This window comes from Anopheles maculipalpis, chromosome 2RL, assembly GCF_943734695.1.
Source record: "Anopheles maculipalpis chromosome 2RL, idAnoMacuDA_375_x, whole genome shotgun sequence".
NCBI classification, from domain to species: domain Eukaryota; kingdom Metazoa; phylum Arthropoda; class Insecta; order Diptera; family Culicidae; genus Anopheles; species Anopheles maculipalpis.
In genome coordinates, this window is record NC_064871.1 from 83,505,836 (window position 1) to 83,533,521 (window position 27,686).

Below are 27,686 nucleotides of genomic sequence, written 5' to 3' on the forward strand. Positions count from 1 at the left end.
GAACTGCAAAAACTCTTCACAAAGAGATTTTATAAACTTTTGTGCACTCTCTGGTGACTATCAACTCTTTCATGGTGAGTTTCATTATAATTAAGTTATAAGAGTTGAATCCCAATAGGAAAGGAGTAAATCCATAAATTGATTCCTTGAAACGAGTAGTTATTCTCATCTCTAGTTTGAATCAAACTGGTTTTTGACGATGCTAAATTCATACCAATCAGCTAAAGGCCATAAGGAATGGCTCAACGACAGGCACATTTCAGAAGCTTTGCTAACTTTTAAACACCTTTTTCCACACTGTATTTTATTGGACAAATAATATAATTCATTTGTGATTCTCCAATAAATGTAAGAAATTTAGTTTATTAAGAAATAATATTTTGTTCCTGATAGAATCTATGTAATGGTGATGAACACAAGACCGTCACTGTATTGTGGCTAAATACGGTGATTACGATGTTCATGCGCTGCGTTGATTGCTTGATTCATTCTATTAATAGCCACCCAGCGTCTTCGCGCCTTATCAGCAGCAGTGGCGTCGATAGTTCATCGGATCTGAGACTCGAGATATGGGACAATATGACACCAGTTGGTACGGGATGAAAGCAATTGATGCATGAAAATGCAGTTAGGTTGGTGTTTTTTTTTTCGAACTATTTTTATTCTAAACTTACTTAGAAATATAGTTTTTTTTTCGCATTTTGAAGGCAATTTTGGTTTAGAAATTATAAGAAAATTATAAACAAGCAACATTAAAGATTAATCGGCCGTACGCATCATAATCATTTGCATACAGCGTCACAATCGGCAATGGTTTGCAGTGGTCTCGAAACTACGCACCCCAGGAAACATATTTTTCTACTAAGCCAACCAAGTTCGCATTCGCTTTGGGATTTGCAACCGTTTCTTTTCCCTATTTCCCCGTTAGTAATAGTCGCGATGCACATTCGAACCTTTGCATCGCATGGTTTGCAGCAAACGAAGCGACAGTGGCAGCAGAATGGGCACTTTTGCAAACGCTGTAGTTGGCGAGACCATTTCAAACACGATAAGACTGCAGTTTAAAATGCGATCTACTGCAAGTGGCCGTGCACTATCAGATTGCATTGGAGTGCGGATGAAAGGGAGGAAAGTTTGCAAAACGGTGGAAGGGATGGGCGGATGGCTGAAGGGCGCGCACGCTAAGATTACGTCAATTCTGGCTGCACTTGTCGGTGCGAGGCGTACGAGAAGTGTTGTCACATGTAAAACCTTCTGCTTTTTTCGTATTTACTAAGAATTTTTTTTCCTACAAATTAATAAACAGGTTAGTTGAAGATAAGCCTCTCACGCATGTCAGTTGAACCGTCAGACGGGTACAGTGGTTCATCCATGTTTTCTAATATCCAGCCCAAATAATGATCAGTATTGGTGTAAACTGCCGGATAGTAAACACTACAGCCTCTTGGCAGGATCGCAGCGAAGCCACGTAAAAAGTGTCTTTTGCTCGATCGAACGCCTTGAAGCGTATGCAGTGCAGCACCGGCAAACACTCCAATACAATTTTCCTCCAACGATCGTCTGGTAATGAAGCAGCTCTTCGTGCTGTCTACGGTAAAGCTTACAGCCAAACCGGTCCAGCGTCGTTGACAGTCGTCCTGAGGTATGTATATCGTTTCTGCACTCGTCACAGTATAGTCGGAGGCTTTTGCAGTGGTAGAAGATATCATCAGATTCGATAGATCATAGCTGCGAACTTCATCCAACAGGGGAAGACAGATAGGTTTCACGTGTGGTTGCGAAGTGTCCACAGGGGTGGCGAATTTTGCCAGCGCTATATCATTACTGTAACTAGCCCGATCGTACTGTGGATGAAGGATGATCTTTTCCACCAGAATTCGTTGCGTTGGAAGCTCACATGGTGCAGCAGTTGTGTTGGACTCTGCGCATTCCCTATTCGTAGAATCACCACTAAAACCAAACAATATGTAGTGCCTGAAAGCAAGTAGAAGAGAGGATTTTTAATATGGCTTTATGTATGTAGAGAGAGATCTAGAGCTGATCCTTCTTACTTTTGTGTCACATCACCGTAACAATACGCAGGACCTACAGCATACCATTCGCTAACAAGCGTCACCGAACATCTGCTCACATTGAAAAACGGTGCGTTTGAAAAAACATTCCCCGTCCACGGGATAGGATACCTACTCGACGACTCGCTCAGCAGTGTGTTCAAACCGCACGTATTAAAGTTGAACAAATTCCTCTTGAAGCTGTCCGGAACGGGTGGTAAACTAACTTCAACCCGATCGGCACGTCTCGTTTCGATGGGCGCCGCAGATACATTGCGCTCCCTAGGCTGCATATTTTCCACAATCCAATCCAGATCGGCCAGCTGAAGCGTACTGAACAGGTACGGTCCGTACACCAGGTCGGAGAAAATGTTCTCCTCGTTCATATCCATCCCGTAGAGAAAGTAACGCGTACGTCCACCCATCCGTACAGGCCTCTGCAAAGGACTGCCCAAGCTGGAGGATAAAGACACCTGCCGCAACTTTTCCGCCTCGATCGCGCAAGGAAAATCTCCATCGAACGTAACAAGGTGTGTGGCCAGCAGCAACCGCTGCTGACAGTTGAGATAGTCGATCATCGTGAGCTTCTTGCTTACGATGGTAAACTGTCGGTTGGATGATATCGTTACCTCGGACGGTTTGTTGCGATACAGTTGCTGCATGAAGGGCAAGCATATGGGGCTTATGTAGGGAATGTTCAGGTTTGCCGGCTCCAGCAGCTCTACCAATGCCAACGTTTGTCTCGGTTGATCGGCGGGTGGAGTGATGACGCGTTTAATTTCCACCATTTGGTGCGTTATTTCGCAGGTGCTGGTGTAGCAGTTGGTTGGATCGTCCGGATTGTACTTTCCCAGTATCAGTAGCCGCCTGTAATGATGAAACATACATATCACAATTGAAATGTGAGAGGAAACACAATTATTACCCACCAAGTTATATTGCTCGTAACACTTCTTCTGGGGACTATCGCATACCATTCGCTTATCAGTACGGCTAAACTTTTCGTCCAGGAAGCCTCATCGGTCACGTTTTCGGCACCTTGAAAAAACCCTACCCATGGTAGAATTGTAACCCTGCCCAGGTTTTGTTTGCGCGAAGTCGGCAAACCGCACGTGGTCATATTGAATAGGTGCAATTTTTCCTTCCCTGGTTGCTGCTGCAGTGCGTCCCATTCCTTGTCCAGACTTTCCTTTGGGTCGGTGGCAACCGATACAGATGCAATAGGTCCACCTTTATCCACAACACTGTATCTCATGTTGTACAGTATCCAGTCCAGATAGTCATCAATGTTGTTGTACACGGGCGGTATGTCCATTCCACATGCTCGTCCAAACAGTTCGAATCCTTGTAGGAAGTATCGGCTAGTATCGCCGAACGATCGCAACTCTTGAAGTGGTGCGCCACTTTTCAGCGATCCGCAAACAGCAGCTTCCGGTATTTGGGCACAGAATCGCTTCTTTTGCCAGCTAATTGTGAACCCCAAATCAGCGTACTGTGTCTTGCAAACGTCGGTGTTCGCAAGGCTAACAGCTTCGCTTCGATAAGAATTCGTTTGCGTAGAAAGGGATGCTACTGATAGGTTGGTCATCTGAGTCGTTCGGAGTTCAGGTGTAGCAGCGATGCAGATGGGTCTCACATTCGGGAGTGACGTGTTGGCAGCTTTTAGCAGCTCGATTAGTACGATATTATCACCGAGAGTGTTACTGTCGTACTTGGGATGGGTGATGATGCGTTCAATTTGTAGCGTTTGTGTTGGGTACGTGCACCGAGATGTTCCATTGCGATCCGTACACTCCGCCGAGGATGATTCGGAATCACCTCCAAGTAGAATCCAGCGTCTGGAAGAAATGGAAGAACGGTTGCAACATCGGAAGGGTAGAGAATCAAGAATTGTACTTACTCTATACCATCGTTATCAAAACAATGTGCCGGACCAATGGCATACCAATCGCTTATCAACGTTACCGTACACCTTGGTGTACTCGGTGCACTGTCCGACCCGTGGGCAAAGATGACAAATCCTAGCCAGGGTAGTGTCCAACTATTTCCATCGCTAAGCAGTGTTGAGGACATCGCACCACAGGTGTCAAACTTAAACAGCCGTAACTTTTCCTCATAATCTATATCCAAAATATCCGACTCGAAGGAAAGTACTCGTTGATCTACATACTGTACAATCCACTCAAAATGCTTTGCCACATCGGTGTACGCGGTGTACTTCAGCGGATCGCAGAGTCCTGTATTTCCACGCAGCGGAGTAAACGACACCAAGCCTCTCACGAACCATTTGCCACCGACTTCAAAGAACATTCCTCCACCACTATCCCCATTGCACGCACTAACACCCGTCTGTCCCCGGCCACAGTATATGTCCGAGGTCAGATGCGTCCCGAACACTGAACGATCACTCGCGATGCATGTCAACGCATCCACAACACCGATAAGAGCTTGCTTAAGTTGTTTCGATACTACATCCTCCTCGTTCAGACCGAATCCAACGATCGTACCATTTCTGCCAACGATCATCTCCTGATCACTCTCCATAGTCCACAGACAAACGGGCTGCACGTACTTTGTCATCGTAATAAAAGTTGACAGCTTCAAAAGAGCAATGTCATTGATAATACTCGCTGAACCGTACTTCGGATGTACGATCGTTTCTTGCACATTATGCTTCTGCGTATACTCGTTGTTCTCCTCCTTCAGATCGATCTGTCCGACACTCACCGCAATCCGGTTCGGAGGGATTTTCCCGCTCGTTGTGTAGATACAGTGAGCAGCTGTAAGAAGGGAAATTCACACCGATTGCCATTAGCGCCATCAACGCCAGCCAATTTGACACCTACCTGTAAGTATAGTACTCTCGTCAATGATCACTCCTCCGCAGGCGTATTCCATCTTCCCCTGCTTGCGATGAAAGATGGCCGCATGCCACGGCCAATGACCGGCCTTAGCGTCGATGCCATTATGGATGAGATAGACCGATTTCACTCGACGTCTGCCACACGTTAGACGACTCTGTTGACCGGTTGTATGAGACACCAAGCACCATAGGCCAAATAACAGAAGCAGTCTTCCAGAGCACATAATTCCTCCTTCCCACAGGGGTATCTAATGTCGTATCGTATCAAGCCGAAGGTTCTACTGCTGATGCGCGTCTGTACTGTATCGCTTCAAATATGCAAGTGATCCCCGGTTTGTAGCGATCGTTGGAGATGGCGGTAGGTAATCAATGCACTATAAAAAAAATGCCGCAAAGGGAGCTATATCAGTGTTTGTGTGCGCAATACTGCAAAAACCTTCACCCGGTTCAAACGGGTTTTGCGCGCGGAAAAAAGCGTGATGTGGTAAATCCAGAAACAGGTTAACAGATCTCTAGATTACTTTGGATTTCAGAGGTCAAGAGCAAGCGCTGTAAGATGACGATTACGAATGTAGTTGGTCAAGCTTTATTAAGTAAGACTGTTGTGAACCAAATCGCCATGATAGTACTGTGATCGTAAACCTGGTTTTTTAAGGGATTTCCAGTATACTAATCCAAAACGTTGGCGTTGAATAAACCCCGTTACAAATCCTCCTATTTCTGAGTAAAAATGAGCTTCTCTCTCAAGTCGTAAGATAATCCCAGTGGATAGCTGGCATCTTCCATATTGTCTAATATCCAATCCAGATGGACGTCCGTATCAGTATACACAACCGGGAGGTATGCAGTGCAAACTTTAGATTTGAACTCTACAATACCACGCAAAAAGTGTCTATCCTCTGCGTTGATCTGCTGAATCGTCTGCAGCGAAGCGCCAGTAAGCAAATCGTAACACTCATTGTTAGGCGCTCGTTCCAGCTGGATACATATTTTCTCGTTTTCTATCGCAAACTCGAGCCCCATTTCGTTCCAACGTTTTTGACACTCGCTTGATTCTACGTATCGATCGTCTACGGTGTTTAAGAGATAAAGGGAGCCTGCTTCATTTTCTGAAACCGCAACCATGCTCGATGTATCGTAGCTGCGTACCTCATCCATCAAGGGAAGGCAGATTGGTTTCACGTGTCGTTGCGATGTGTCCACAGGGTTTGCCAGCTTTACTAGTGCTATATCGTTCCTGTAGGTGGAGTTGTTGTACCGTGGATGGATGAGGATCTTTTCCACTGTTATTCGTTGAGTTGGATGCTTACATTCGGTACAGTCCTGAAGGCCATTTACACTATTAATGCCAAACAGTACAGAAAACCTGAAAATGATAAAGAATCAGTTAATCCTCACATCAAACATCCCCACACACTACACTACTTACTCCGTACTATTGCCACTAAAACAAGCCGCCAAGCCAACGGCATACCATTCGCTGATTAAAGTAACTGCACACCTATTGTCTTTGCTAGCATTTAGAGAGGTTTGATCTGAAGATAAATATCCCATCCATGGTATTGCGGCGCTTTCCACCGTTTCGTTCAATTTTGACACCTTTCCACAGTGCTCAAAGTCAAACAATCTCCTCTTGGAAGTGTTTCGTATCGGGTTCAGCCGCACTTGTCTTGCCGTAGCACGTCTCGTTTCGGTAGGCCACAGCGGTTCCGGCTCCTTAAACTTCATACTATCCACAACCCATTCGAGAAACCGATCGACATTAGTAAACAGCTCCGGCAGGTACGGAAACTCGTTCGGCAAACTATTGCGCAAGTTGATGCCACGCAGAAAATAACGCTGCTCCTCATCGAATTGCAGTAACGCTTGCAGGGTAGCACCGGCATTTAGCAGTAGCGGAGATTGACCACGATTATCCGAATCCACGGCACACCATGGTAAGTTCTTAGCGGAGGTTAGGAAACCTTCTTGAGCCAACTGCCGTTGACAGACGGCTGGAGGAAGCTCCGCTAGCTGCTTGCTTCGCAGGTCAAAAAACTCTTCCGACGTTACTACCAACTCCAACGGCTTACTGCGCTGAAGTTCCTTGATGAATGGCATACATATGGGACCTATGTGCGGGTACGTAAAGTTGGCCGGATTTTCAAGTTCAACCAGGGCAATGTTATTATTTCTAGGATCCTTTCTGTAGTTCGGATGTACGAGCATGCGTCTAATTACTGCTTCCTGGTACGGTAAGCAAGAATCACCCGTACATTCTGCTTGGAGCAATACGTTGTACAGTCCGAATACTACATGACGCCTGGAATAGTTAAACTGATGTGTTCAGTACGATTGAACCGCTTAGTAAGAGAGCAAAAAAAAAACACTTACCATGAAGCTTTCTGTTGCACAACATATGCGCTTGTCAGGAAGTACCATTCGCTTATCAAAACTCCCATACCGTGCACCTTAAGTTCGCCGCTAACTATCCCGTCCACACCAAACACCAACACTGCCCAGGGAAAGATGGTGATTTGGCCTGAAGGGCCGTCTCTTGTTGTAGTCATCCCACAAGAGCTCATATTAAATAGCCCTAGCTTTTCATTTCCCACCTCCTGCTGTAGCTTTAGCCACTGTGATTTCAGCGTACCATTGGCAGGTCCTATCACACCATCCGCATCTACCGCGTCCGGTTCGTTGTACCGCATGTTGTACAGTATCCAGTCCAGATACGTTTCCAAGTTATTATAAACGGGTGGTGCCTGCGAATGGCACGCTAAACCAAGCAATTCGAACCCGCGCAGAAAGTACTGCTCCTTCGCGCCCAACATTTTCCTCTCCTGAAGCGGTGCACCGGCGATTAGGGCGCTGCAACTTTGTTCATCCTCTCTGTTTGCGATTTCCGCACAGAGCCGTTTGTTTTCGAGGTTGAGCGTTATATCGCGATCAGCATACTGACGCATACAGTCGTCTGAACTCAGATAGCTAACGGGGATGTTTTTGTAAGACTGGTCTACGCGGGAAATGGACGCAACGTGAAGGTTCGCTTTGGGGTTTGCCCTCAGCTCGGACGTAACGGGCAAACAGATAGGTTTAACATTCGGCTGCGTGGTGTCTGCCGGATTGAGAAACTCAATCAGTGCAATATTGTCTGCCGAACTGTTTGTGCCAAACTTGGGATGGATGATCACGCGCTGGATGCGCAACTTTTGCGTTGTCGCGGTACATATCGTCGTTCCGTTGCGATCGAAACATTCGGGTTTGGTCTGTTCGATTCCATTTCCTATTAACACAAAAGCCCTTAAGAAGAAAATAGAAACCGTTGTTGAAACCGCTTGTTGAAGATGAGACTTAAACTACTTACTCAACACCATCGTTTTCGAAGCACAGCGCTGGACCTACGGCATACCATTCGCTGATCAGCGTCACCGCACATCTCGAGTAGAATTCGTTCGATGCTCTAACGAACCCAAGCCATGGTAGTGTCCAGTTAACTCTATCGCTAACAAACGTAGCAGTCTTCACACCACAGGTGTTGAAGTTGAAGAGTCGCAGCTTCTCCTCGTAATCGATCTCCAGCACGTCGGTCTCGAACGTCAGTACACGGTTGTCCACGTACTGCGTTATCCAGCCAAGATACTTTGCCACATCGGTGTACGCGGTGTACTTCAACGGATCGCAAATGCTCGTATTTCCACGCAGCGGAGTAAACGATACCAAGCCTCTCACGAACCATTTGCCACCGACTTCAAAGAACATTCCACCACCACTGTCCCCATTACATGCACTGACACCCGCCTGGCCTTTGGCACAATACATATCCGAGGTCAGATGAGTTCCGAACACTGAACGATCACTCGCGATGCATGTCAACGCATCCACAACACCGATAAGAGCTTGCTTAAGCTGTTTCGATACTACATCCTCCTCGTTCAGACCGAATCCAACGATCGTACCATTTCTGCCAACGATCATCTCCTGATCACTCTCCATAGTCCACAGACAAACGGGCTGCACGTACTTTGTCATCGTAATATTTGTTGCCAGTTTTAAAATGGTAATATCGTTTATGATGCTGGTTCTGCTGAATCCCGGATGGACTACAACCTCCCGTACGCTGTGCGTTTGTGAGAATTCGCCCTCTTCTTCCAGATGAATGCGTCCAACATAGACCAATAATCGATTCGCTTTAAGAACTCCCCTACTTGTGTGCACACAGTGAGCAGCTATAAATGACAGAAAGAGTTCAATTTCATTTTCCCAAGCAATTTCAACAACCGATTTAAATTCCTTCATCACCTGTCAGAATAGTATTCTCATCGAGAACGGATCCTCCGCAGGCATAATCGCTTCTGCCGATGTTTTGATGAAAGATGGCCGCATGCCACGGCCAATGGCCTGCCTTCGCATCAATGCCATTATGGATGAGATAAACCGACTTCACTCTACGTCTGCCACACGTTAGACGACTCTCTTGGCCAGTTGCTTGAGACACAAAGCACAGCAAGCCAAAGAGTAGTAGCAGTATTCCTAGATTTGAGTACATCACTCTACACCAAAAACTTCCCTCAACTGAGGAATCTAATCCGATCGGGGAGAACTCAAAGTTTCACTGTTAATGAACGTCTGTACTGTACCGTTTTGAACCTGCAAGTGATCCCCCGTTTGTAGCGAGCGTTGTCAATCAGACTGGTGTTTGAATTCTATTCTAGACAGCATTGAAGGGCAAACGTTTTGCGAATGCTGAATGCGAAACAGGTTTTTCAAACAAGCTTCCTGCATCCGATCACTCTTTATCACTGAACTCACAACAGTTGAGCGCATGTACCGCTGCATGGCCGTATTCAGTTCCGTCACACTGCTATGTGGGTCAATTCAATGTGTCAATTCAATGTAGTTTTATGGGTTTTCAAATTTTCTTTACCGTAATCAGAGGTGTTTATTACTCAAGTTGAATGTCTATAGGAGCGCATTTTGGAATAAAACATTCTCCCCCTCAAAACTCGTGGAAAAACAAAGTTTATATTCAAATCGCAACTGTCAATTTGAAATGTTCTCAACAGTTTTAATAAGCGAAACCGCTGATGCAAAGGTGCAACCGATACCGATAATCACCCCAACCAAAACCTCTCCGATCAGCAGATTGGATCGAATGGAAAAGGAAGAAAGGAAGAAGAAAAAAACACATCAGAGATGAGATGCCGGTGTGATCAGCTCGAAAATGACCGGCAGGGGACAAAAAGATAAAAACCTAACTGGGATTTAACTCGTGAAGGTCTCGAATACCGTACGAAAAAACCGTCTAAGATCGGTACGTTCGAGACCACAGCGAATCGATAAAACTGGCCGGCTAAATTCGAACTGCTCAAAACATCGACCGGCCCATGATTTGGCGCCTTGAGGAAGCACCAGGAAAGGGTAGGATGCCCAGTGCCTTGAACAAAACAATCGAAACATCTTATCATGCGCCTATTCGGGTTGCTTCTCACCCCATTTGATTGACCAAAACGACAGCCGAATCGGGCAAAGTATCACTTTTATTGCATCTCCCCACCCAAACGCAATCGGACGCGTTATCAAAAGGTGCGGAAGCTTCTAGGCGGGAAGGGGTACGCGTTTGATAAGGCTATTGAAAACGTTTTTGGGAAGGTGGAAGGTTGGATCGGGCCCCTTACAGGTAGTAGATTTTAAAATGAGAATTCAATCGAGATTCGAACCTTTGGTTTGAGGGTGGCGTTAATTTCTTCTAGTGGAAAACATGTTTACGTACCAGGATTGCATAGTTTTAGGCGCTTGGAAAAATCGGTGTCAAATTTTCAGTACAGCATTTATTGTTAAATTTTCTAACGTTTGATTTAAATTTTTGAATCCTTTCTTGTACAAAAGAGGCGTAGATTGAGCCCGTTTTTGGCGCAAAAAGAAATGCTGAAATTCTTAAAAAGCCCAGGGTGTTCAAAAAGTTCGAATCCAACTTTTCATCCCTATGTCAGCTTTAGCCGCACATGTAAGCTAACTGTCGTTAGGAGGTTGTTCACTAAGCATGATCAAGGAGTACCGTGACATAGCGTAAGCATTAAAAAGGCAACTTTTTCATATGCATTGTTTAATTATACGGTGAAAGATTCTGTTTCCAATCAAATTGAATTGAATAATAAATTTTTAAATTAAGAAAAAAGTATCGAATTTTTGCCTCGTCATCTTGCGGTCTTTTGTCGGCACTTAAGAACTATGTAAGTGTCAAAACATACTTTTGTTGACCTTTTTCTGTTTAAAGGCAGCCTATTTCAACAATCCATCCCTGACTTTGAACATGCATTTATTTAGAGAGAATTTTCTTTTGAAATTGTTTGCGATCTTGGAATGATTTGCCGAGGACACTGAAGATGGCTTCTCCTTCGGTATCTCCAAACGCACTTTTTTCCCTAGATAAGTACACCACTTCACCATTTTTGTGGTACCTTTTTATGCATGTGGCAACTATTGGGAGGCTATTTGAAAATCTTAAACAATAAATGAATCGCAGAAACTCGCTCAGATAGCGCAACAAGTTGCCGTTTTTTTCAAACCGTTCGAATCAATACCTCAACATTAGCTAAACACACACATGTTCTGTTCGGTCTTCTTCTAACACCGCAGAGCTTCCAAATGTGTGAGAACGTGCCGGCCTCAACCATAAATCAACACCCTTTGGCGAAAAGCCTTTGAAGTTGTACTGCGGCATCGAAAATTCTGATGAAACAATAACCGATCGCAGACACGTACCACGTTTCGTGTTGCATTCATAAATCAGTGCAGCGGTCGAATGATGCGACGAAACCAGGCACATACAACAATCATTCGGTGGCGTGAAATCGTTTCTTGTTGCTTCAAACCATTCTTAACCCACACCATTTGTTCTATGCTTCCACGACGTAAACAAAAAGCGGACGCCTGGTAGCTTACCGGAACTGTCAAACGGTGTGCAACCTGTCAAGTGTGTACGGAAGCCGAAAACTATGATCAGGCGAAAGGGGGGGCTTTAGTTGCTACGGGGTAAAAACTGCTTAGCTACCGTTACTTAGGCAACACACGGTCGAGCCGACCTGCTGGTTGCACTGTGAATGCGTTGTTTGTTTGCTGCGACGTGTCTCAGTCTTGCCTAACCTTTCGGAACGTGCTGACACAGGCATTCCTTTTTCGGGGGGGTCGATATTTTTTGTGCAAATCTCTTTTCGGAAGTAAATGTTGTCGTGAAAATCTACCTAAAACAGAACCTAAATTCTAGTCATTTTATCTAAATTGTTTTGTGCACCATATATTGGTCGTAAGTTCTTTATAAATGGCGAAAAAAGGAGGAGTTCAGCAGCTCCAGACGGAGATCAGTACGGATGATGAGTTTGAAAAATTTCTTGAACGTGACGGGTTGCTTGGTTAGTAAAAGCAGGTTATGGGTTGCGTTTGAAGAAAAAATGAAACTCCCACTAAAAATTACCTTACTTTCGCAACAGTTATGGATGTGTACACGGAATGGTGCGGACCGTGCGTAGGCATGATTGGAAGCTTGAAGAAAATCAAGCTGGAACTTGGCGGAGACAACTTGCAGCTGGCCATCGTATGTTGAGAAGTCGTGTTTTTTTGTTGTTGGTATTGTTCCTTGTAGTTGAAGTTTCAATTTCTGCTTTCTGTACAGTGCAAATCGGACGAAATAGGCGCGCTGAAACGGTTCCGCAACAAAAGTGAACCGACGTGGCTGTTTGCTTCGGTAAGTGAAAGTTGTAAAATGGGACTTATTTAAGAAAATGTTTAAAAAGAGCTTTTTTGATGTGTTTTTCGAGAGAATTAAATTTGCTTGAGAGCAAATCATTCACCAAGAAAATTAGTTGAAAAATCGACTAGGTTCTAAGCAAGCAAAACGAAGTGTTCTTCATATTTTTGGCTTAACCAACTACTAAATCATGCCGGTCTTCGAATGGCTTACTATACTTGTTGATACTACTTAGTTCTTTAATCAGTTCTCTCTGGGTTGGAATTTCAACTCCGGTCCTGCCGTGTGGAGTCGCCTCCATTATTCTCATCTAATTCTTAAATTTTGATAAATTATGACCATAAGTCTTCAAAGTCTGAGTCAAGCCCACCAACCCAAATCGCTTCACAGAACTAAAGCAAGAGCTGAAACCTAGGTCTGAACACATAAACCTTGAACACAACTTGCCCGTCGAATAGCAAATCAGTAACGACAGGTTTACTGTCCCACAGAGTTGACTATATTATGGCCCTTTCTTTCGACGAGTGGTAAAGAAATGCATTCCAAGCTGCTGACACAGCACGCGATCCGTTCCCAAGGTTCTTATCGGAAGTTAAAGCTGACCGCTGAATATGATGCTAACAGATATTGATGAGGTTATAGTTTAACTAGTTTAACCCAACTTACTTTAAATACCGATCGTAAATGCATGGTCGCTGTAATGCGCCTAAATGTATGCAATATGCAACACAAAAACTAGTCAGCAGCAAGTAATGGAACCAAAAAGTTTCTCATTTTCAATTTTCAACCCGTCAGACTTTGACCTGATTTAGCTTTTCCGCCTCTTTTTATAGGCGGCTCGAGTAAGGTAAGGCTGTAAAGATTGTTTGTTGCAACAGTGAAAAGGTTGAAGGTCAGGTACAGGTCTATCGGCATCAGTTCGGCGGCTGTCATGGCATGTTTAGAAGGTGGATTACAAAAAAAAAACTCCCATTTTAATTGAGGCACGAACGATGGAGGAGAAAATTACAAATTAACGTACACACCCACCGTACCGTAGCGAAACCCGGCCAGCAGTGCAAAATGGCAGAATGGGTCTATTTTTACCACGCGAACCACAGGCCACAAAACCCAACGCTTTCGCAAACAAATCGTTTCAATTTTTATCGAAATCGGTCACGCATCCGGTCACCACCAGCGGGTACGGGTGATGTGGCAGACATGACTTGCCGCTGCTGCTCCCAATACTAATCGATACAGACATGTTTTGGGGAGGAGGGGGGAGATGGGAGGGAAAGTAAATATTTTCTTCCATCCTATCCTTAAGCGCGTACGAGCGCGGAGGACATAAAAAGACGTTTACGATAACGTCCATAAACTAGGGACGACCGAAATCAGCGTGCAGCAACATCACAAGCCGTTCCACGGGGACGGTAATTTTTTTTCCTTTCCTTGGTGGTTTGGTCCTAAATTCTGGTGGACATCATGCAAAAGCAACCAAAACCTCGGAATGCAAACTAATAAAGTAGGAACAATACAATCAATTAAATCAATACAATAACATGCTGTTTTGGACCGCATACTTTCCGGTCGTTGTTTTCATTTGCCGTGACTGATCATAAAAATATATTCCCTAATAGCTTCAGAGTTACGATGTTTGTGTTCTCCGTTTTCGTAAAAATTGGGGGGTTTCCGTCAAGGAAATTCAAGATTGCTTAAAGTCATCACATATACTGCATCACATTCTTCTCCAAAACAGCATGGCAAGATCGTGAACCTGATGTTCGGCACCAACGTACCGAAGCTGATCAATCTCATCACCGAGGAGCTGGATATTGAGTTAAAATGTCGCGCGGGCGAACTTGAACGCTCCTACTACGAACTTTGGGAACTCACGCCCGAAGAGCAGGAGCGGGAAGATGTGCGCCAAGAGCGGGAAGAAGAGGTGGCCCGTATCGAGAAGGAAGCAGCCGCCAAGAAGCGGCTCGATTACATTACGCACGTGACGGACGAGATCATGACCAACATCCCGGACATGGGCATTACGCTCTTTATGCCGCACGTACACAAGGATGTGTTCAAGAAGCTGCACGATCACGCCGAAAAGCATGATCTGCACATGAAAGAGAAGCGATTGGTCCATCTAAATCCAAAAATGCTGGAAGTGCTCCATTTCGAGTGCGAAAATCGCCTTGCGGATGATGTTTTTGAGCAGATCTACTACAAAGACATTCAGGCGTACGTGTGGAAGCTTACCGAGGGTGAAACACGCTCGCCGGAGGAAGTGATTGGTGCGTTTGTGAAGATCATCACCGAACCGGTCGAGGTGCTGGATGCGGACGGTAACGTGGAGAAGGTGATACCTCGCATGATCGAACCACTCGAGCTGATGTACAATGCGAACGATGGAACGTGGAAGATGGTGTCGAAATTGCCGCCACAAAAGAGCGCTAGTTCGATCGCGACAACGAACTCGTCCGAATCGTCCCAGAACGCTTCGAAGGAAACGTTCGATGAGGAGACTTGTCCACGGCTGATCATTCCGGGCGTGTGGACTCCAACGAATCGACGTGCAAATGCGGCCTTGTTCTATCTACTGTTTCGCCATGTAAGCCTTGTTAGGTACCGTTTCGGGGACGTACCAATTGATTATCTCTTTGCCTTTTCTTTCTCATGCACACCCGCAGCTGACGGAGCACTTTCTACCACCGGATCCGGTTCCGGAACCACCCCACATATGCATGGTGTTTGATGCGTACAAAAAGCGGGACGTGCTCGAGGTAGCGATGAACGAGAAGTACAAAACGCAGGTTATGGCTTTCGGATACTTTAGCACCGGTGATCCGAAAACGGCGGAACTGATTGCCAAAACAACCGAACGCTACATGACCAAGCGTCCGAACGTTAACGACAAGCTAATCATGAAGGTGTCGAAGGCAACGAGCCACGCGATGCTTGCCCTGACCGCGATGGGTCCTTGCTACGTTAGCCAAAACGCGGTCGAGGGCCAGGAAGAGTGTGCCGCCCTATTTCCACCGAACTACAACTTTGTTGAGGAAGAAAATGAAACCGGTGAGGTGGAGAAGAAAAAGCACAAAAAGAAACGGCGCGGCAAGAAGAGTGACACGTCGGTATCGTCCGCTGCCGATTCAGCCGTCTCGACTACACCGTCAGCTGAACCGGGCGCCGACGGGCAGGGAGAGTTGGGTACGATCGGGGAAGGTTCTACCGGTGAGGAAGGTGAAACGACCTCTTCCTCTCAGAATTCACCCGAAAAAACGGGTGGCGACCCGGAAGAGGGTGCTGCGTCCTAAAATGCTAGCCCAGTTTGGACATTAATTACACACACACATGTTTTCGTTTTTATTACCAATTAAAAACACTACATTTAATTAACGTAAAAATTTGTTGCTAAAACTTAAGCTAAAAAAAATATGCAATGGAATGGCGTTGGCAGACGAAGTTGAGGGGAACACTCTAGGTTCGTAGCACTCGTACGCGCACGAATCCTGCCTGGTAGCCGATGGCGTAGTATGTGTAGGAGTTACAGTTTGGATTCCATCGGATTTGGTTTAGGCGCACAGAAGGATAATGGTTGAATTTAGCCCGACGCCACGTTTTCAAGTGCAGCGCCGTTGTGTCCATAGCGGTGGGAACCTGAAGTTGGCAATAATAAAAGGAATTGAGGTTTGAATGTTAATGTTTTAAAAAACATAAATAAATTAAAGAAATATAATATTGAATATAGTACAAATTGATCCAATTACACTAACCTTATCAGTGTCAGAAAATATAATGCCATACTCTTTGGCGAACGCACCATAATACGAAACGTCAACAGAATCGTCAATCGCGTTCAGTTTTAGCGGGATTGTCGTCGTTAAAATCTGAGAAAATGTAAAAGCCCAAACAAGGTTTAGAATAGTAATGAGAATTTCGTGCCATACCTATTAGGTTTGTTTCGTACGTTCAGAAAGGACATTAAAATAAAATCATAAAGAGGGTTTTCGCATCTACATTTTACTGTTCTGAATGTATGAGAATGTGCACTCAAACTCCTTTTTTTCATGTCTTTTACACTATTATATTACTACGATAGCAACGCTTACAATTAATTATGACGGTACAATGCCTTATTGTCAAAACATCGCTTGTGATGACTAAATTATATGAACATTTCCTCCTTATTCTTTGTCTCATCCCGGCTTGACTGTTTGTTTATTTAAAAAATCTACTGAGGAATTATTTTTTGAAAAACTTGCAATCATCTCTAATGGCTGTGCTTGATCCACGGTTTAGTCATGCAGCCGGGATATTAGGCTGACCACTAATTCACGATAAACACTGTGGAACTTTTCTGTTTTCGTTGAACTACCTACCAGGCGTTCCTTGCGTTCCGAAAACGATGGAACTTTCCCATTAATAATTTAAAAGAGATGTCGAGATTAGAACTAAACAGTATTTAACACCCCTCATCGAACTGGTCTAAATAGTCAACACGGTGATGTACCCGCTTGCCGTGCTGACAGACCCGAGTTCGATTCCTATTCCCCGACAACCTTCAAAAATTTTCAAAGATATAGTGACTGACCTTGAACAGAATTTAGTTTCTGAATCTCTCTTTCCCCCCGGTTTGTTTGTTTTCTTCATCAATACCGTTTTCCATGCTAAAAAAAGCTAAATGTTGCATTTATAATCATATTCACACCATACATTTCCTCCTCTTTTATGACAGCCTTTCATCCAACAGTTTTTCATGTTCACCGCCCCCACCCCACTTCTTCCTTCCCTTTTGTATATTTTCTTCTTTTTCTTCAACATAACATGCGTTGAATCAATCCCCATCTTACCTGAGGTAGCTTCTTGTAGTTCATACCGTGCACAAACGGCACCGGCCGATGGCCCACCAAATCACCGCCACTGGTCGCCACCGCATTCATACTGTGCCAATCGTTCGTACCAAGATCGGTCATTTCCGACCCCACCGTAAATATGTTAAACATTCGCAAACCAATATCACGCGGCTGGTGCACACTGTACGCACACCGGTCAATATACAGTGCATCATCGTACGCGATCACCAGCACCGGGAAGTGTAGCATCCAACGGATGGCCGAGATTCGACTACGCACCACCATGCTCAACGTTTCTAACGGTTGGTACAGACCGCAACCGAGATCGTACACCTTCAGCCGGCGGTCAGCATTACAAACCACTAGAAACCTTGAGCCGGAACTGTAGTGTAGATCCAGTGCGGTTATGGAGCTGCTGCTAGAGTGCAGAATCTTGTGCACGGGCAACAGTGTTCGGATACCATTTTTCGTCCCGGCGAGCAATGGTGATTTGACGGATAGATTCCACACTGCCACGACACCATTCGAGTAGCCGGCCGCTAGTACGTTGTGTCCCTTTTCCCGCGACCACGAAATCCGTTGCACGCTCCGTCCGGTAAAGTCGGAGGCGGGTTCGTGGTGCGGATCAATGGAGAAACTAAGCGATAGTAGCAATGCTGGTCGAAGTGGTAAAATTCGAAGTGACGACGAATCGTGTTCATTTCCTGCCATGCTTCGGCTTAATGCGTACAAATGGACGTCCCCGTCCGAACCGGCTACCGCCAGCAGTCCTAGCCGGTCAAGGTCTTGGGCGGCATCATTATAGCATCCGCTAGGGCAGAAAGCTACCTGCCAGATGGGCCCATAGTCACATGCGATGGCGAACGCTAGTTGAGGACAGCGAAGCGTAATCTTCGATGATCTATGAGAAGATAAAAAAGGCGTGTGCGTGTGAAGAAATGAATGACCAATTATCAACATTTAAACGTGCAAAAAAGTTATAAAACTAAATTAAGTGTGTAAAAATGTATTTGATTTTGAAAATGAATTACACCCGGGTTTCTGGGAGGTACTGTTAACAGTAAGATGTGAAAAAAATTATATTAATGTTTAAAATATTTATTAAAAAGAAGTGTTTTAAACATTTTTTCCATAATGAACCAATTGCGATGAAGAGGAGATCACCATTGCCCTTGTCAAATACAGATTTGAGCAGCAACTCGCGGCATGCAAGCATAGCGCACCATGCAAACGCGCTGAAGGCGCTCATCAAGCTTTTACCTCAGACGACGCAGGTTCAAAACTCAACTGATGAACTGCAGAGCAGAGCAGATCTTTATACATATAATAATTATTTGCAAGCTACTTTCCTTCCAGTAATCGCAGAAACATAGGGCGGAAATTAGGACCAGCGTTGCTGCCCACATTAAGCTGTTCATACTTGAACCTTGCTTTCAATGTCATTTTGCGCTTATTATTACTGATTATTTATTAAACAGTCCCAGAAAGAATAAATGCAAAAATAACCGTTTTGTGAATGTTTTAAAAATGGTTTAAAAAATTTGAATTGCACAACTCCTTCCAGCTCGTATTACACTTACCCAATGTTTTGTATGGGACCAACGTTCCAGATCTGTACCAAACCCTTTTGTGACCGGGGCAGGGCGAGTTGATCACAGCTGTAATACTCTTCGTACCGCTGCTTACAAGCAATTGCCAGAAACTGATCACAATCGTTCCCAGCTTCGTCCGGCAATGGTAACCAGTCGAGTGATACAACTGGTCCACCGCAGAAGAATAACGATTCGCATCCAAGGGCTTCACCTTCGAACGTTGCCTTCTGCTGCCACCGATGCGCGAACTTTTCCGACGTGTATCCCGGATCGTATTGACCGGAGTTACATTGCACGTACCGAATGGAGTGTGTTGTTTGTGGCAGATAGCTATGGAGGAAAGCAATCGATCGGAGATACGATGTGTCCAGGTCCGGGCGTAAGTCGGCGAAAAGTAACCGTGTCACGTAATGTGTCCGGCGGAACTCTTGCGTCCATTTTGCGGACATGATGTGATACTTGTGCTTATCCTGCTTGAATTCAATCGACTCTTGGAGGACCACTGTAGGAAGATACAGCAAGAAAACAAAAGCAAAGGCGTGTTTTTTAAAGAACACGGATAAAACGGACAAAACCTGTTTAAACTTACTTTCTTTGTACACATCTGTTTCCTCCGTGCCGGTCGAAACTATAGAAGAATCCAACAACAGTTCCGTCGAGATCTTACTGCCCGCCTTACTTGGTGTCTTTTTCGCCTTCGATTTGCTCTTCTTTCCTTTGCCCCCTTTGGTGCCTTTCCCTTCATCCTCATCCTCTGGCGCAAAGCTATCATAATCATCCGTGGTGCTGCTATACCCGGCGTAAGCATCGGAATCGTTACCACTGGTCATATGCGGCATTTGGCGCAGTTGAGCTGCAATCTCTCGCATCAATTGCGGGTGCTCGGCGGTAAGATGTGTCTTGATCCCTTCCTGATTCGTTGACATGTAAGTACATTTGCCACACTGGTACAGTGGTTTCCGTGCGGATCCGTCCTCAGTACTATGCTCCCGGCGCATGTGTTCCGATGTCATGCCAAAGAACGGACAGCCGTTTGAATCGCAGACGGCTGCATCCGATTGTTTCAGATGTGACTGCCAGCACTGGAGGATGGTGTTGCTAACTCCATCGGCTGTTACTTCCACCATCAACTGAACAGAGGGGAAGAAGATGACAAACTCGGGTTAAAATTAATAGAAAGTAGTAATAACAATAGTAATAGGAATCTTCGGAACAATTCGAATTGTACCAGACATACCTCACGGATCGGGTCTTCATTGATTTCCTTGGACATCTTTTTAATCATTCGTTCGGCGCTAGAAATGAACATACACACAAAGAATGAGCAAACTTCACTGCAGCCTTGCATCGGTACAAGAAGTAAGCTACCTGGCAACCGATTTTCGCTTCTTCCGGCCACTTGCATTTGTATCCTTATCGCCAGCAGCAGCAATAGCGTCCCGTTCGCCGAGAGCAAGCTGACGCTGTTGCTCCTTCAGCACCCGGCAGTGCTGCTGCTGATGTACCAGCAGACTCACAGCTTTCATCTTCCGTCCACAGTGCACACAGGCCGCTTTGCTCTGCTCCAGCTCTAGCTCGGTAAGCCCGCACGAGATGTAATGGGATGCCATCCCCAGTCCCGACTTCTTTACCATTCCGCACCGTTCGCAGGCCAACTCTTTGCGGTTGTGAATTTTCATAAAGCGTAAAATTGCCGTCGAGATCGCTTTAACGTCTTTCATGTCCAGCGTTGCATCGACCCCGACCCGATACGCTGCTCCATTGTGATAGTTGGCATGATCGTCCCATGCTGCCGCTACCACATCACCACCACAGTTACCACACTTGACCAACGGCTCATCCTCAGGATCATTGTTTAACGTACTGTTATTACCGCCCGTATCGTTCTTTGACACGGTGAGCTTTGGAGCTTCTGCCTGCTTCGACTTCGTTCCACGTCCACGACCTTTTTTCGGCACATCTTTTCTCACCTCGGCGGGTGATTGTTCTTCTGCGGGTTTGACAATGCGATTGTTCCTCACGTTAATAACGTCGAGTACACGCGATGTTTTCGCTTGTTCGGCCACCTCGGTGATCACGTACTGTCCATCTAGGTTGGAAGCTTTAGAATTTGATGTGTGTGGGAGGAGAAGCAATGTTGGGGAGGAGCAATTGTGAGGACTACATCAGTATCGGTGCTACTTACTAGTGGACGTGGAAGGACGGACATTGCTATCGACGGTACCAACATCAGTGGTCGTTCGTTTCTTTCGGCGCCTCACTTTGCGCCTCATGCCTGACTTTGATTCTTCCCTAGCGGACAGATGACCTTCCCGGCTGAGACTGACACTATTCCCGGCGGTGCTGCTGTTGCTACTGCTCGAGTATCTTCTTCTGCTTAGCCTACTTCTGCCCGGTTCTTCTTTAACTTCGGACGGAAGACTTTTTGCTTCAACTGACGCTGCTGGCTGTCTACTGTTTGTCGCTACTTCTACCGTCGACAATCCATCCGTAGAGCAATCCGAAACTACCTCGTCACACGAACCATCCGAACTACCGTACCAGCGGAGCGACTGATCGATCGCTGCCCTTCTATTAAGCTTTGATCTTTTCTGTACGAGCGGTTTTCGTTTTGCAAAAGGTCTAATCCCTTCGGACAGCAGGCGTCGACGTTTTCTACTAACAGGTGCAAGTTGTACTTGTTCGGTGTGAGTATTGTTCAGTTCTGCTACAGCACTGCTCGATGTATCACAGGTTTTGACATTCGTTTCGATTTTATCACAGACTGTAGTAATGGGCTCCGGAGCGAAGGATGGCTCATTACTTTGTGCTACAGGATCAACCGATCGACCGGACAAGCTTTCACAGGAGGGCACTACTTCATTGCTCTCTTCTGTAGATTTATCACCGACGAACGTGGTACTTGGCTCCAGTTCATCTCTTTGGTCATTTTGTGTTGTTTGTTGTTGGCCACATTCGACTGCCGGTTTCTTGACATTAGCAAGAACTCGCTTTAAAATCGTTTCTTCCACCATTGATTCAGCAGACGAATGTGTAAGCTCCTCCGATTCTGACTGCTCATTCGATTCTGATTCCACATCGGATGACGACTGGTAATTGAAGCGTCGTTTCTCTTGACTCACTAAATCCGCTACGAGAGTTTCATGATTCACGTGCTTCCACAACAGTTTAATGAGCTCGTCTTTCCACCTTTTACGCCTGTTCCGTTCCTTTCTATGGCCAAGCGGAATACCACCACACCGAGATGAAGTGGATGGTGTTTGTGTTGAGGAGGGTTGAATTTTTACAGATGCTTGTTCCCTCGAGCCAATCTCATACTCCCGATCCGAAAAATCATCAACAGAAAAAATACGCTTATCACGCCTCATTGCAGCTACTGCGACGATCAAATCGACTCCGGTTGCTGGCTGATAAAGACAATCGTGGTGTACCGCTGGTGGAACTCGGAAATCGGGATCATGAGAGACAGGATCTGGAGCTTTCAGTTCTTCTTCGAAGTTTTCAGCTTCCAAACAGTCCTTCAGTTTCTCAGCAGATATGTTACGCATGTCATTTTGTTGCTCATTTTCAATCATTTCATCACTGCTCGGTATCACCCTGACGCTGTTGTGCTGATTTGATTCTGGTGGAACCTCTGTCTGGTGCGCATTCCCCAGGGGGTTTTTCGATAAAACCAGGATAGTGTCCTTTGCTGCCGTTTCCGGTGTGATCTCGGTCAGGATTATATTCTCGCGATATTTCCCCGATATCCCAATGCCGTTGTCGGTCAAAGCTGTTTCCGGTTGGATTTCTGTTAGGTTCACGCCAACTTCCCGAGGTTCTTCTATTTGTTGAGTATTGTCAGTTTGATCAGGTACTAAAGGTACTGCCGTTTCTGTAATCTCAATCGTGTTAAAGCATGAATCGTCTGTAGTTTCCTTCATAGGGGGGGAAGGTGGTTCGCTTGTTTCTTCTTTCTCGCTCGTACCTTCTTCGGATTGTCTTTTTGCTAGCATCAAATCAATGGTGCGTGCCCTGTCCTCAAAATCTCGTTCCGTGCGATCAATGGACGCACTGGAAAATCCGAAAAATGCATTCGATTCACAATCCTTTTTCTCCTCACGAATCGAATCACCAACCGGAGCTTGGGGGATTTGCGTATTGGGAGAGACTGTTGATCCTGCTAACGGCGCATTACCATCGGAGCAACCACTTTGGACCAATGGCTCATCATGCTGCTGATCATAGTGTAAGGAGCCGTTATTTGGAGCACTGAGTTCTTGTGTTTCAGCATGCTTCGAGTTGCTTGCGGTTGCTGGTCCACGATCCTTTTTCGGTTTATCCGATTTCGGTACACTCGATGGAACTGCTGCTACTGCTGCTTCAGATTGTCCGGCCACCTCAGTAATCACGCACTGTACATCTAAGTTGGGAGTTTTAGAATGTAGAGTGGCATTAGAAGCAATGTTGGAGACATTGCTGAGTGCTAAATCAGTACCGGCGCTACCATCCGTTTTCGTAGGATTAACAGTTGTGTCTCCATCACCAAATGTTTCGATGTGTTGAAGTACATTTGCATCCTTGCTCCCTTGGTGCAGGTGCTTCGCTGCAGGACCAGCATATTGTCGTGGCAATTGTCCCCGGTTTTCGCTCTCTTTTTTCTTCCTCAAATTTTGTAACGACTTTGCACGTAACTTATCCCGGATGTCGGGTGAGCATCCCATTACCGAGCTGACCAAACAATCTTTAGCTTGTGCTGTTGTTGTGCAGATATCGGTAAGTTTCTTCGGTTGATGCTTTGGAACCGAATTCTGGCACGATGAAGATGACGAGGAGGTGGACGAGTGCGATGCTTGGCTGTCGTCGGGCTCAGCCGTATCGCAGCGATCGATTACAATCTTGGGAACGATGCGAGGATCATTTGGTACGTTAAGGTGATTGTTGGCCAAAGCACAGCTACTTCCCTCATCATTGGCTGCCGGAGTGACGGTGACTGAAATGATTGGTGTGGGCAACGGGACTCGAGCAGCACTAGCGTAAGGCATCTTTTTCGGGGAAATCTGTCGCACGGTTACGTCCGGTGTTGGTAAGGGCCTCTTCTGCGACGAAGGAGTGGATGAGGGTGGATGTCCTGCCCGAACGGTGTGCTTCGGTAGTACGGTAACGCTAAAAGAATCTTGTGGTAACTTTAACCTGCTGCTGGACTTTCCTGTAGACGGCGATGAACCCGAAGCTGGTGCAGGTTGATGCAGAATAATCAGCTTCGGGTATGTTGGTGTTGTGCCGGGTGGTGTCATAGGAATGTTTATAGCTACTGCATCATCAGACACGCTGAAAATATTCGGCTGGCTGGGTACTCCAGTCAAAGAGCAATAAGCGTCAGAATTCGCTAAAAGGTTGTTGTCCGAACTGTGGGGCACATTTACCGGAGGCAAAACTATGTTTGAAATAATATTTACCAGCCTTCTTCCTTCCATCGAATTGCTTGAGTTGACAGGTACTGCTGATGCCACTATCGGAGACTCATTTTGAGGCACAATTGGAGTACTTCCTGGCATTGCGTTTGGCTGTGGCGGAGCAGACACATTACTGCTGTCCTTAGCCTTCGATGAGGCTTTTCCTTTTTTAGCATTTTTCAGTGCCTGATGCCACTGCTCGGGCGTAAGCTTAAGTACCTTTTGAATTTGTTTACCTCCGGACGTTTGTCCAACGATAATCGGCATTTTTGCTGCTGGTGCTGTTGATCGAGTTTGCACCGTAGGTGATGGTGGTTTCGTAACGACAGTTTCTGTAGGCGAATTATGCTCGCCACAGGTTTCGAGCACGGGAACATTGGTGGCTACTGCTGATGCTATTTTTTCAGAATCCGCTACAATCGTTGCTTGGGGTGAATTATTATCGAGACGCAATTCTTCAACTACGGCTTTATCTGCTGCAGCTGGACACGATACGCTCTCTGCGACCGACGCTTTATTCTCCTCGACAGCCACTTCCGATGACTTGGTATCTTGGTTTGCATCCAAGACATTTGGAAACGACGATACATTTTCCAGTTCTTCTTTATGGTCCGGTGGTTTCGATACAGCAGCCACCCGCCCTTGCATTGGCTTACTGGTGGTCATTTTCTTACCGATGCTACGTTTGAGTAAGTCCGCTATTTGCGCTATTTCACCCAACTTATAGGCCCTTTTGATAATTTTTGTTGGAGCAACACCGGTATTAGTCCCATTGCTGGGAACATTTTTAGCTGATGGCACAAGTGGCACATTAGTGATCGGAAGAGGCGAAGCTGATGGTACGTTATCGATACGCATTTCTTGGACGGATACTTTATCTACTTCAGCTGAATCGGAAGTTTTATTATTTTCGACCAACGGTTGACTCTGCTCTACAACCATCTTATTGGACAGGTTCTTTTCGTTCTCATGTGATGTACTTGGGGGAAAAGATGCAGCAGCTAGCTTCTTCCCTTTAGTTAGCGTTGATATACCGGTGGTCGACTTTTTGTTACCGATGCTACCTTTGAGCAGTTCCGCTATTTGCGGCGCAAGACCATCCAACTTAATCCTACGTTTTATTGTTTTGGTAGCGGTGACAGTGAGATTTGTTGCATTGCTGGGATTTGTAGCATTGTTAAGAGCCGGAAGAATCGACACTGATGGAACATTATTTGTTGGACCCGATACACCATCTTTAGGCGACGGCGATTTACTCTGCTCTGCCACCTGTTTTGGTTGGTTTTCTTCATTTTCGTGTGATGTAGCAAGAATGGTTGGAACAGAGGGTGATAAGTTTGGCTGCTGTGTTGGACTTAAGGCAATATTGGTATCCTTCCGTACTATTTCGTCCATATGCTGATTTTTATCTTCTGGTAAGAATTGTTCGCTAGTGGGATCGAAGGACCTGGTTTCAACCGTAGCTTCACTACTGTTCTCTTGTGCTGCCAGTGTATATTCTACCTTTGGCACATGTTCGACCTTCGCCGCCTCGGTAGGGTTGTCTTTGATGGGTGTTGATTTCTTTAAAATAGATTTGACCGGTTTCTGTGTCTGCGGTATCGCAACTTTTGGCTTTATCCGTCGGAATGCGGCTGGTGGTTTGGAGGCATTGCTGGAGGCGACATCCTGTCGTGCATCATCTTTTACTGAAACACTGCGGGACTCTTCGGCTTGGCACGCTGATGAAACTTCGAGCGATTGTGCAGCTTCCACTTGCGGCAAATTGATGACATCCGCTACCAACTCCTCTTTAGGAGTTGTGACTTGCTTGGATTCATCTTGACTAGGTGCTTCCTTCGGACTTTCCTTAAACGAAGTGAGTTTTGCTGAGCTTTTCGTGCTGTTAGCACCGATTTTTCTAGCCACCACTGCGGGAACTATTTTTTGTCGGCGAAAACGCGTACTGCTGCTGCTGCTGCTGCTACCTGTTCCGCTGCTTGTGATTGCAGCCGGTTGTTGTTGTTGTGTTTTTTGTGGCTCAGTATACATTGCGGCTGTTGTCGCTTTGATATTCTTCAAGCCAAAGCGTGCTGTGTTATCACTGTGCCGTGTGTGTGTGTTCCTTCAGGGAGGGCCCTGTTTTACTGGAGGGACTTTGGAGGGTCGTGCAACGGTAAACTATGACGTAAAAACGAACTGCGGGCAAGAAGGTAGCAGTAGGCAGTAGCAACAGCAAAACAAGCACCTTGCCGGCTGTGGATTAATGACGAGAAATAGAATTAGAACGCGGGGCCCTACTGCGTGGGGGTATACGAATCTAGACCTTTCTTCTCCCTTTTCCTTGCGTTTTCCGACGGAAAAATAAACTTAAACGCAACCAATTTTCGGTGTGGTTGAACGAAAACAAAAATGAAAACACGTGGAACCTCGCTTGCTTGGGGCGAACTTACGCAGACTTTCCTCACTTCACTGTTTCGGACGACCCTCACTCTGGTTTTCCTCCCCGTACACACACAAAACCTTGCTAGATGTTCACCCACCAGCTGATTGGCATAAATACAACTCACTACAACACTCCAGTAAGGAAAGTAACCACAATCTTGGGGAGCATAATTAATATTCAGATTCGAACCACCAACTTGTCGCTTGCGAGGAAAAAGACTTCCAACCAAGCCACATGAAAACAATCCCTTCCGCACACTGAAACGCAATCAAATGCGCAAATGCGCTTGACAGCGCTAAAAATAGAACCTCCTGCTACAAAGGGTCGCGAGAATTGTCACACTGCACGTCACGAAATGTCAAACCGAGGGAGAGAGAGAGAGAGAGAGAGAGAGAGAGACTAGCAAAAAATGCGTGTGTTTTTCGATTACAAATTTTCGACACTCAAAACACCACCATCAGATGAGATTGTTGCTGATAATTAGGGCACCGTCGATTGTTTCTTAAACACACATACCGGGCATGTCCGTCCTTCCGTCCAAAACGTACCAAGCGGCAACGTTGTTATGTTTACCTGCCATTTCGGACCGGACCATCATGCTGGTCGGTTCGGAAGGTACCAGACTGGCTAAATCCGGCTTGATGTCTTCCGTTTCCATATCGGGGTTTTCCTCTACCGGTTCCTCTTTGATGCAAGCGACTACAAAGCTAGACGCATCCATCGTTTCGGGATGAGTTTTGTGTCTCTGGATCTTCTAGACAA

The 27,686-nt window shown here is 45.7% G+C and overlaps 3 protein-coding genes across 3 annotated transcripts; 1 reads left to right on the forward strand and 2 right to left on the reverse strand.

Annotated features, from left to right (window-relative positions):
* Positions 1-1,307: 1,307 nt before the first annotated feature.
* Positions 1,308-9,442, reverse strand: LOC126567551 (uncharacterized). The gene is made up of 10 exons (XM_050223769.1): positions 9,196-9,442; positions 8,261-9,122; positions 7,288-8,196; positions 6,344-7,216; positions 5,641-6,280; positions 4,898-5,162; positions 3,952-4,831; positions 2,981-3,889; positions 2,052-2,918; positions 1,308-1,974 (listed from the first exon to the last, which is right to left on the reverse strand). The coding sequence occupies exons 1-10, from the start codon at positions 9,440-9,442 to the stop codon at positions 1,308-1,310; spliced, it is 7,119 nt and encodes a 2,372-aa protein (XP_050079726.1).
* Positions 9,443-12,214: 2,772 nt separating this feature from the next.
* LOC126568697 (uncharacterized) lies at positions 12,215-15,933 on the forward strand. Its single transcript, XM_050225214.1, has 5 exons — positions 12,215-12,305; positions 12,384-12,487; positions 12,566-12,637; positions 14,379-15,227; positions 15,307-15,933. Exons 1-5 carry the CDS (start codon positions 12,215-12,217, stop codon positions 15,931-15,933), a joined length of 1,743 nt encoding a protein of 580 aa, XP_050081171.1.
* Positions 15,934-16,096: 163 nt separating this feature from the next.
* LOC126567552 (uncharacterized) lies at positions 16,097-26,530 on the reverse strand. The gene is made up of 10 exons (XM_050223770.1): positions 24,917-26,530; positions 22,838-24,847; positions 21,250-22,702; positions 20,433-21,165; positions 20,302-20,359; positions 19,654-20,194; positions 19,053-19,566; positions 17,470-18,373; positions 16,393-16,506; positions 16,097-16,276 (listed from the first exon to the last, which is right to left on the reverse strand). Exons 1-10 carry the CDS (start codon positions 26,528-26,530, stop codon positions 16,097-16,099), a joined length of 8,121 nt encoding a protein of 2,706 aa, XP_050079727.1.
* Between the last annotated feature and the right edge of the window lie 1,156 nt (positions 26,531-27,686).

Coding starts and splice junctions, on each gene's coding strand:
- LOC126567551 (XM_050223769.1), bottom strand. CDS start 9,442: ATGTACTCAAATCTAGGAATACTGCTACTACTCTTTGGCTTGCTGTGC. Junction 8,197..8,260: donor TTCGAAAACGATGGTGTTGA/GTAAGTAGTTTA, acceptor TTTCTTCTTAAG/GGCTTTTGTGTTAATAGGAA. Junction 6,281..6,343: donor TTTAGTGGCAATAGTACGGA/GTAAGTAGTGTA, acceptor TATCATTTTCAG/GTTTTCTGTACTGTTTGGCA.
- LOC126568697 (XM_050225214.1), top strand. CDS start 12,215: ATGGCGAAAAAAGGAGGAGTTCAGCAGCTCCAGACGGAGATCAGTACG. Junction 12,306..12,383: donor TGAACGTGACGGGTTGCTTG/GTTAGTAAAAGC, acceptor CTTTCGCAACAG/TTATGGATGTGTACACGGAA. Junction 12,638..14,378: donor CGACGTGGCTGTTTGCTTCG/GTAAGTGAAAGT, acceptor TCTCCAAAACAG/CATGGCAAGATCGTGAACCT.
- LOC126567552 (XM_050223770.1), bottom strand. CDS start 26,530: ATGTATACTGAGCCACAAAAAACACAACAACAACAACCGGCTGCAATC. Junction 22,703..22,837: donor CAGAAATCCAACCGGAAACA/GCTTTGACCGAC, acceptor AATGCGCACCAG/ACAGAGGTTCCACCAGAATC. Junction 20,360..20,432: donor AAGCGAAAATCGGTTGCCAG/GTAGCTTACTTC, acceptor GTTCATTTCTAG/CGCCGAACGAATGATTAAAA.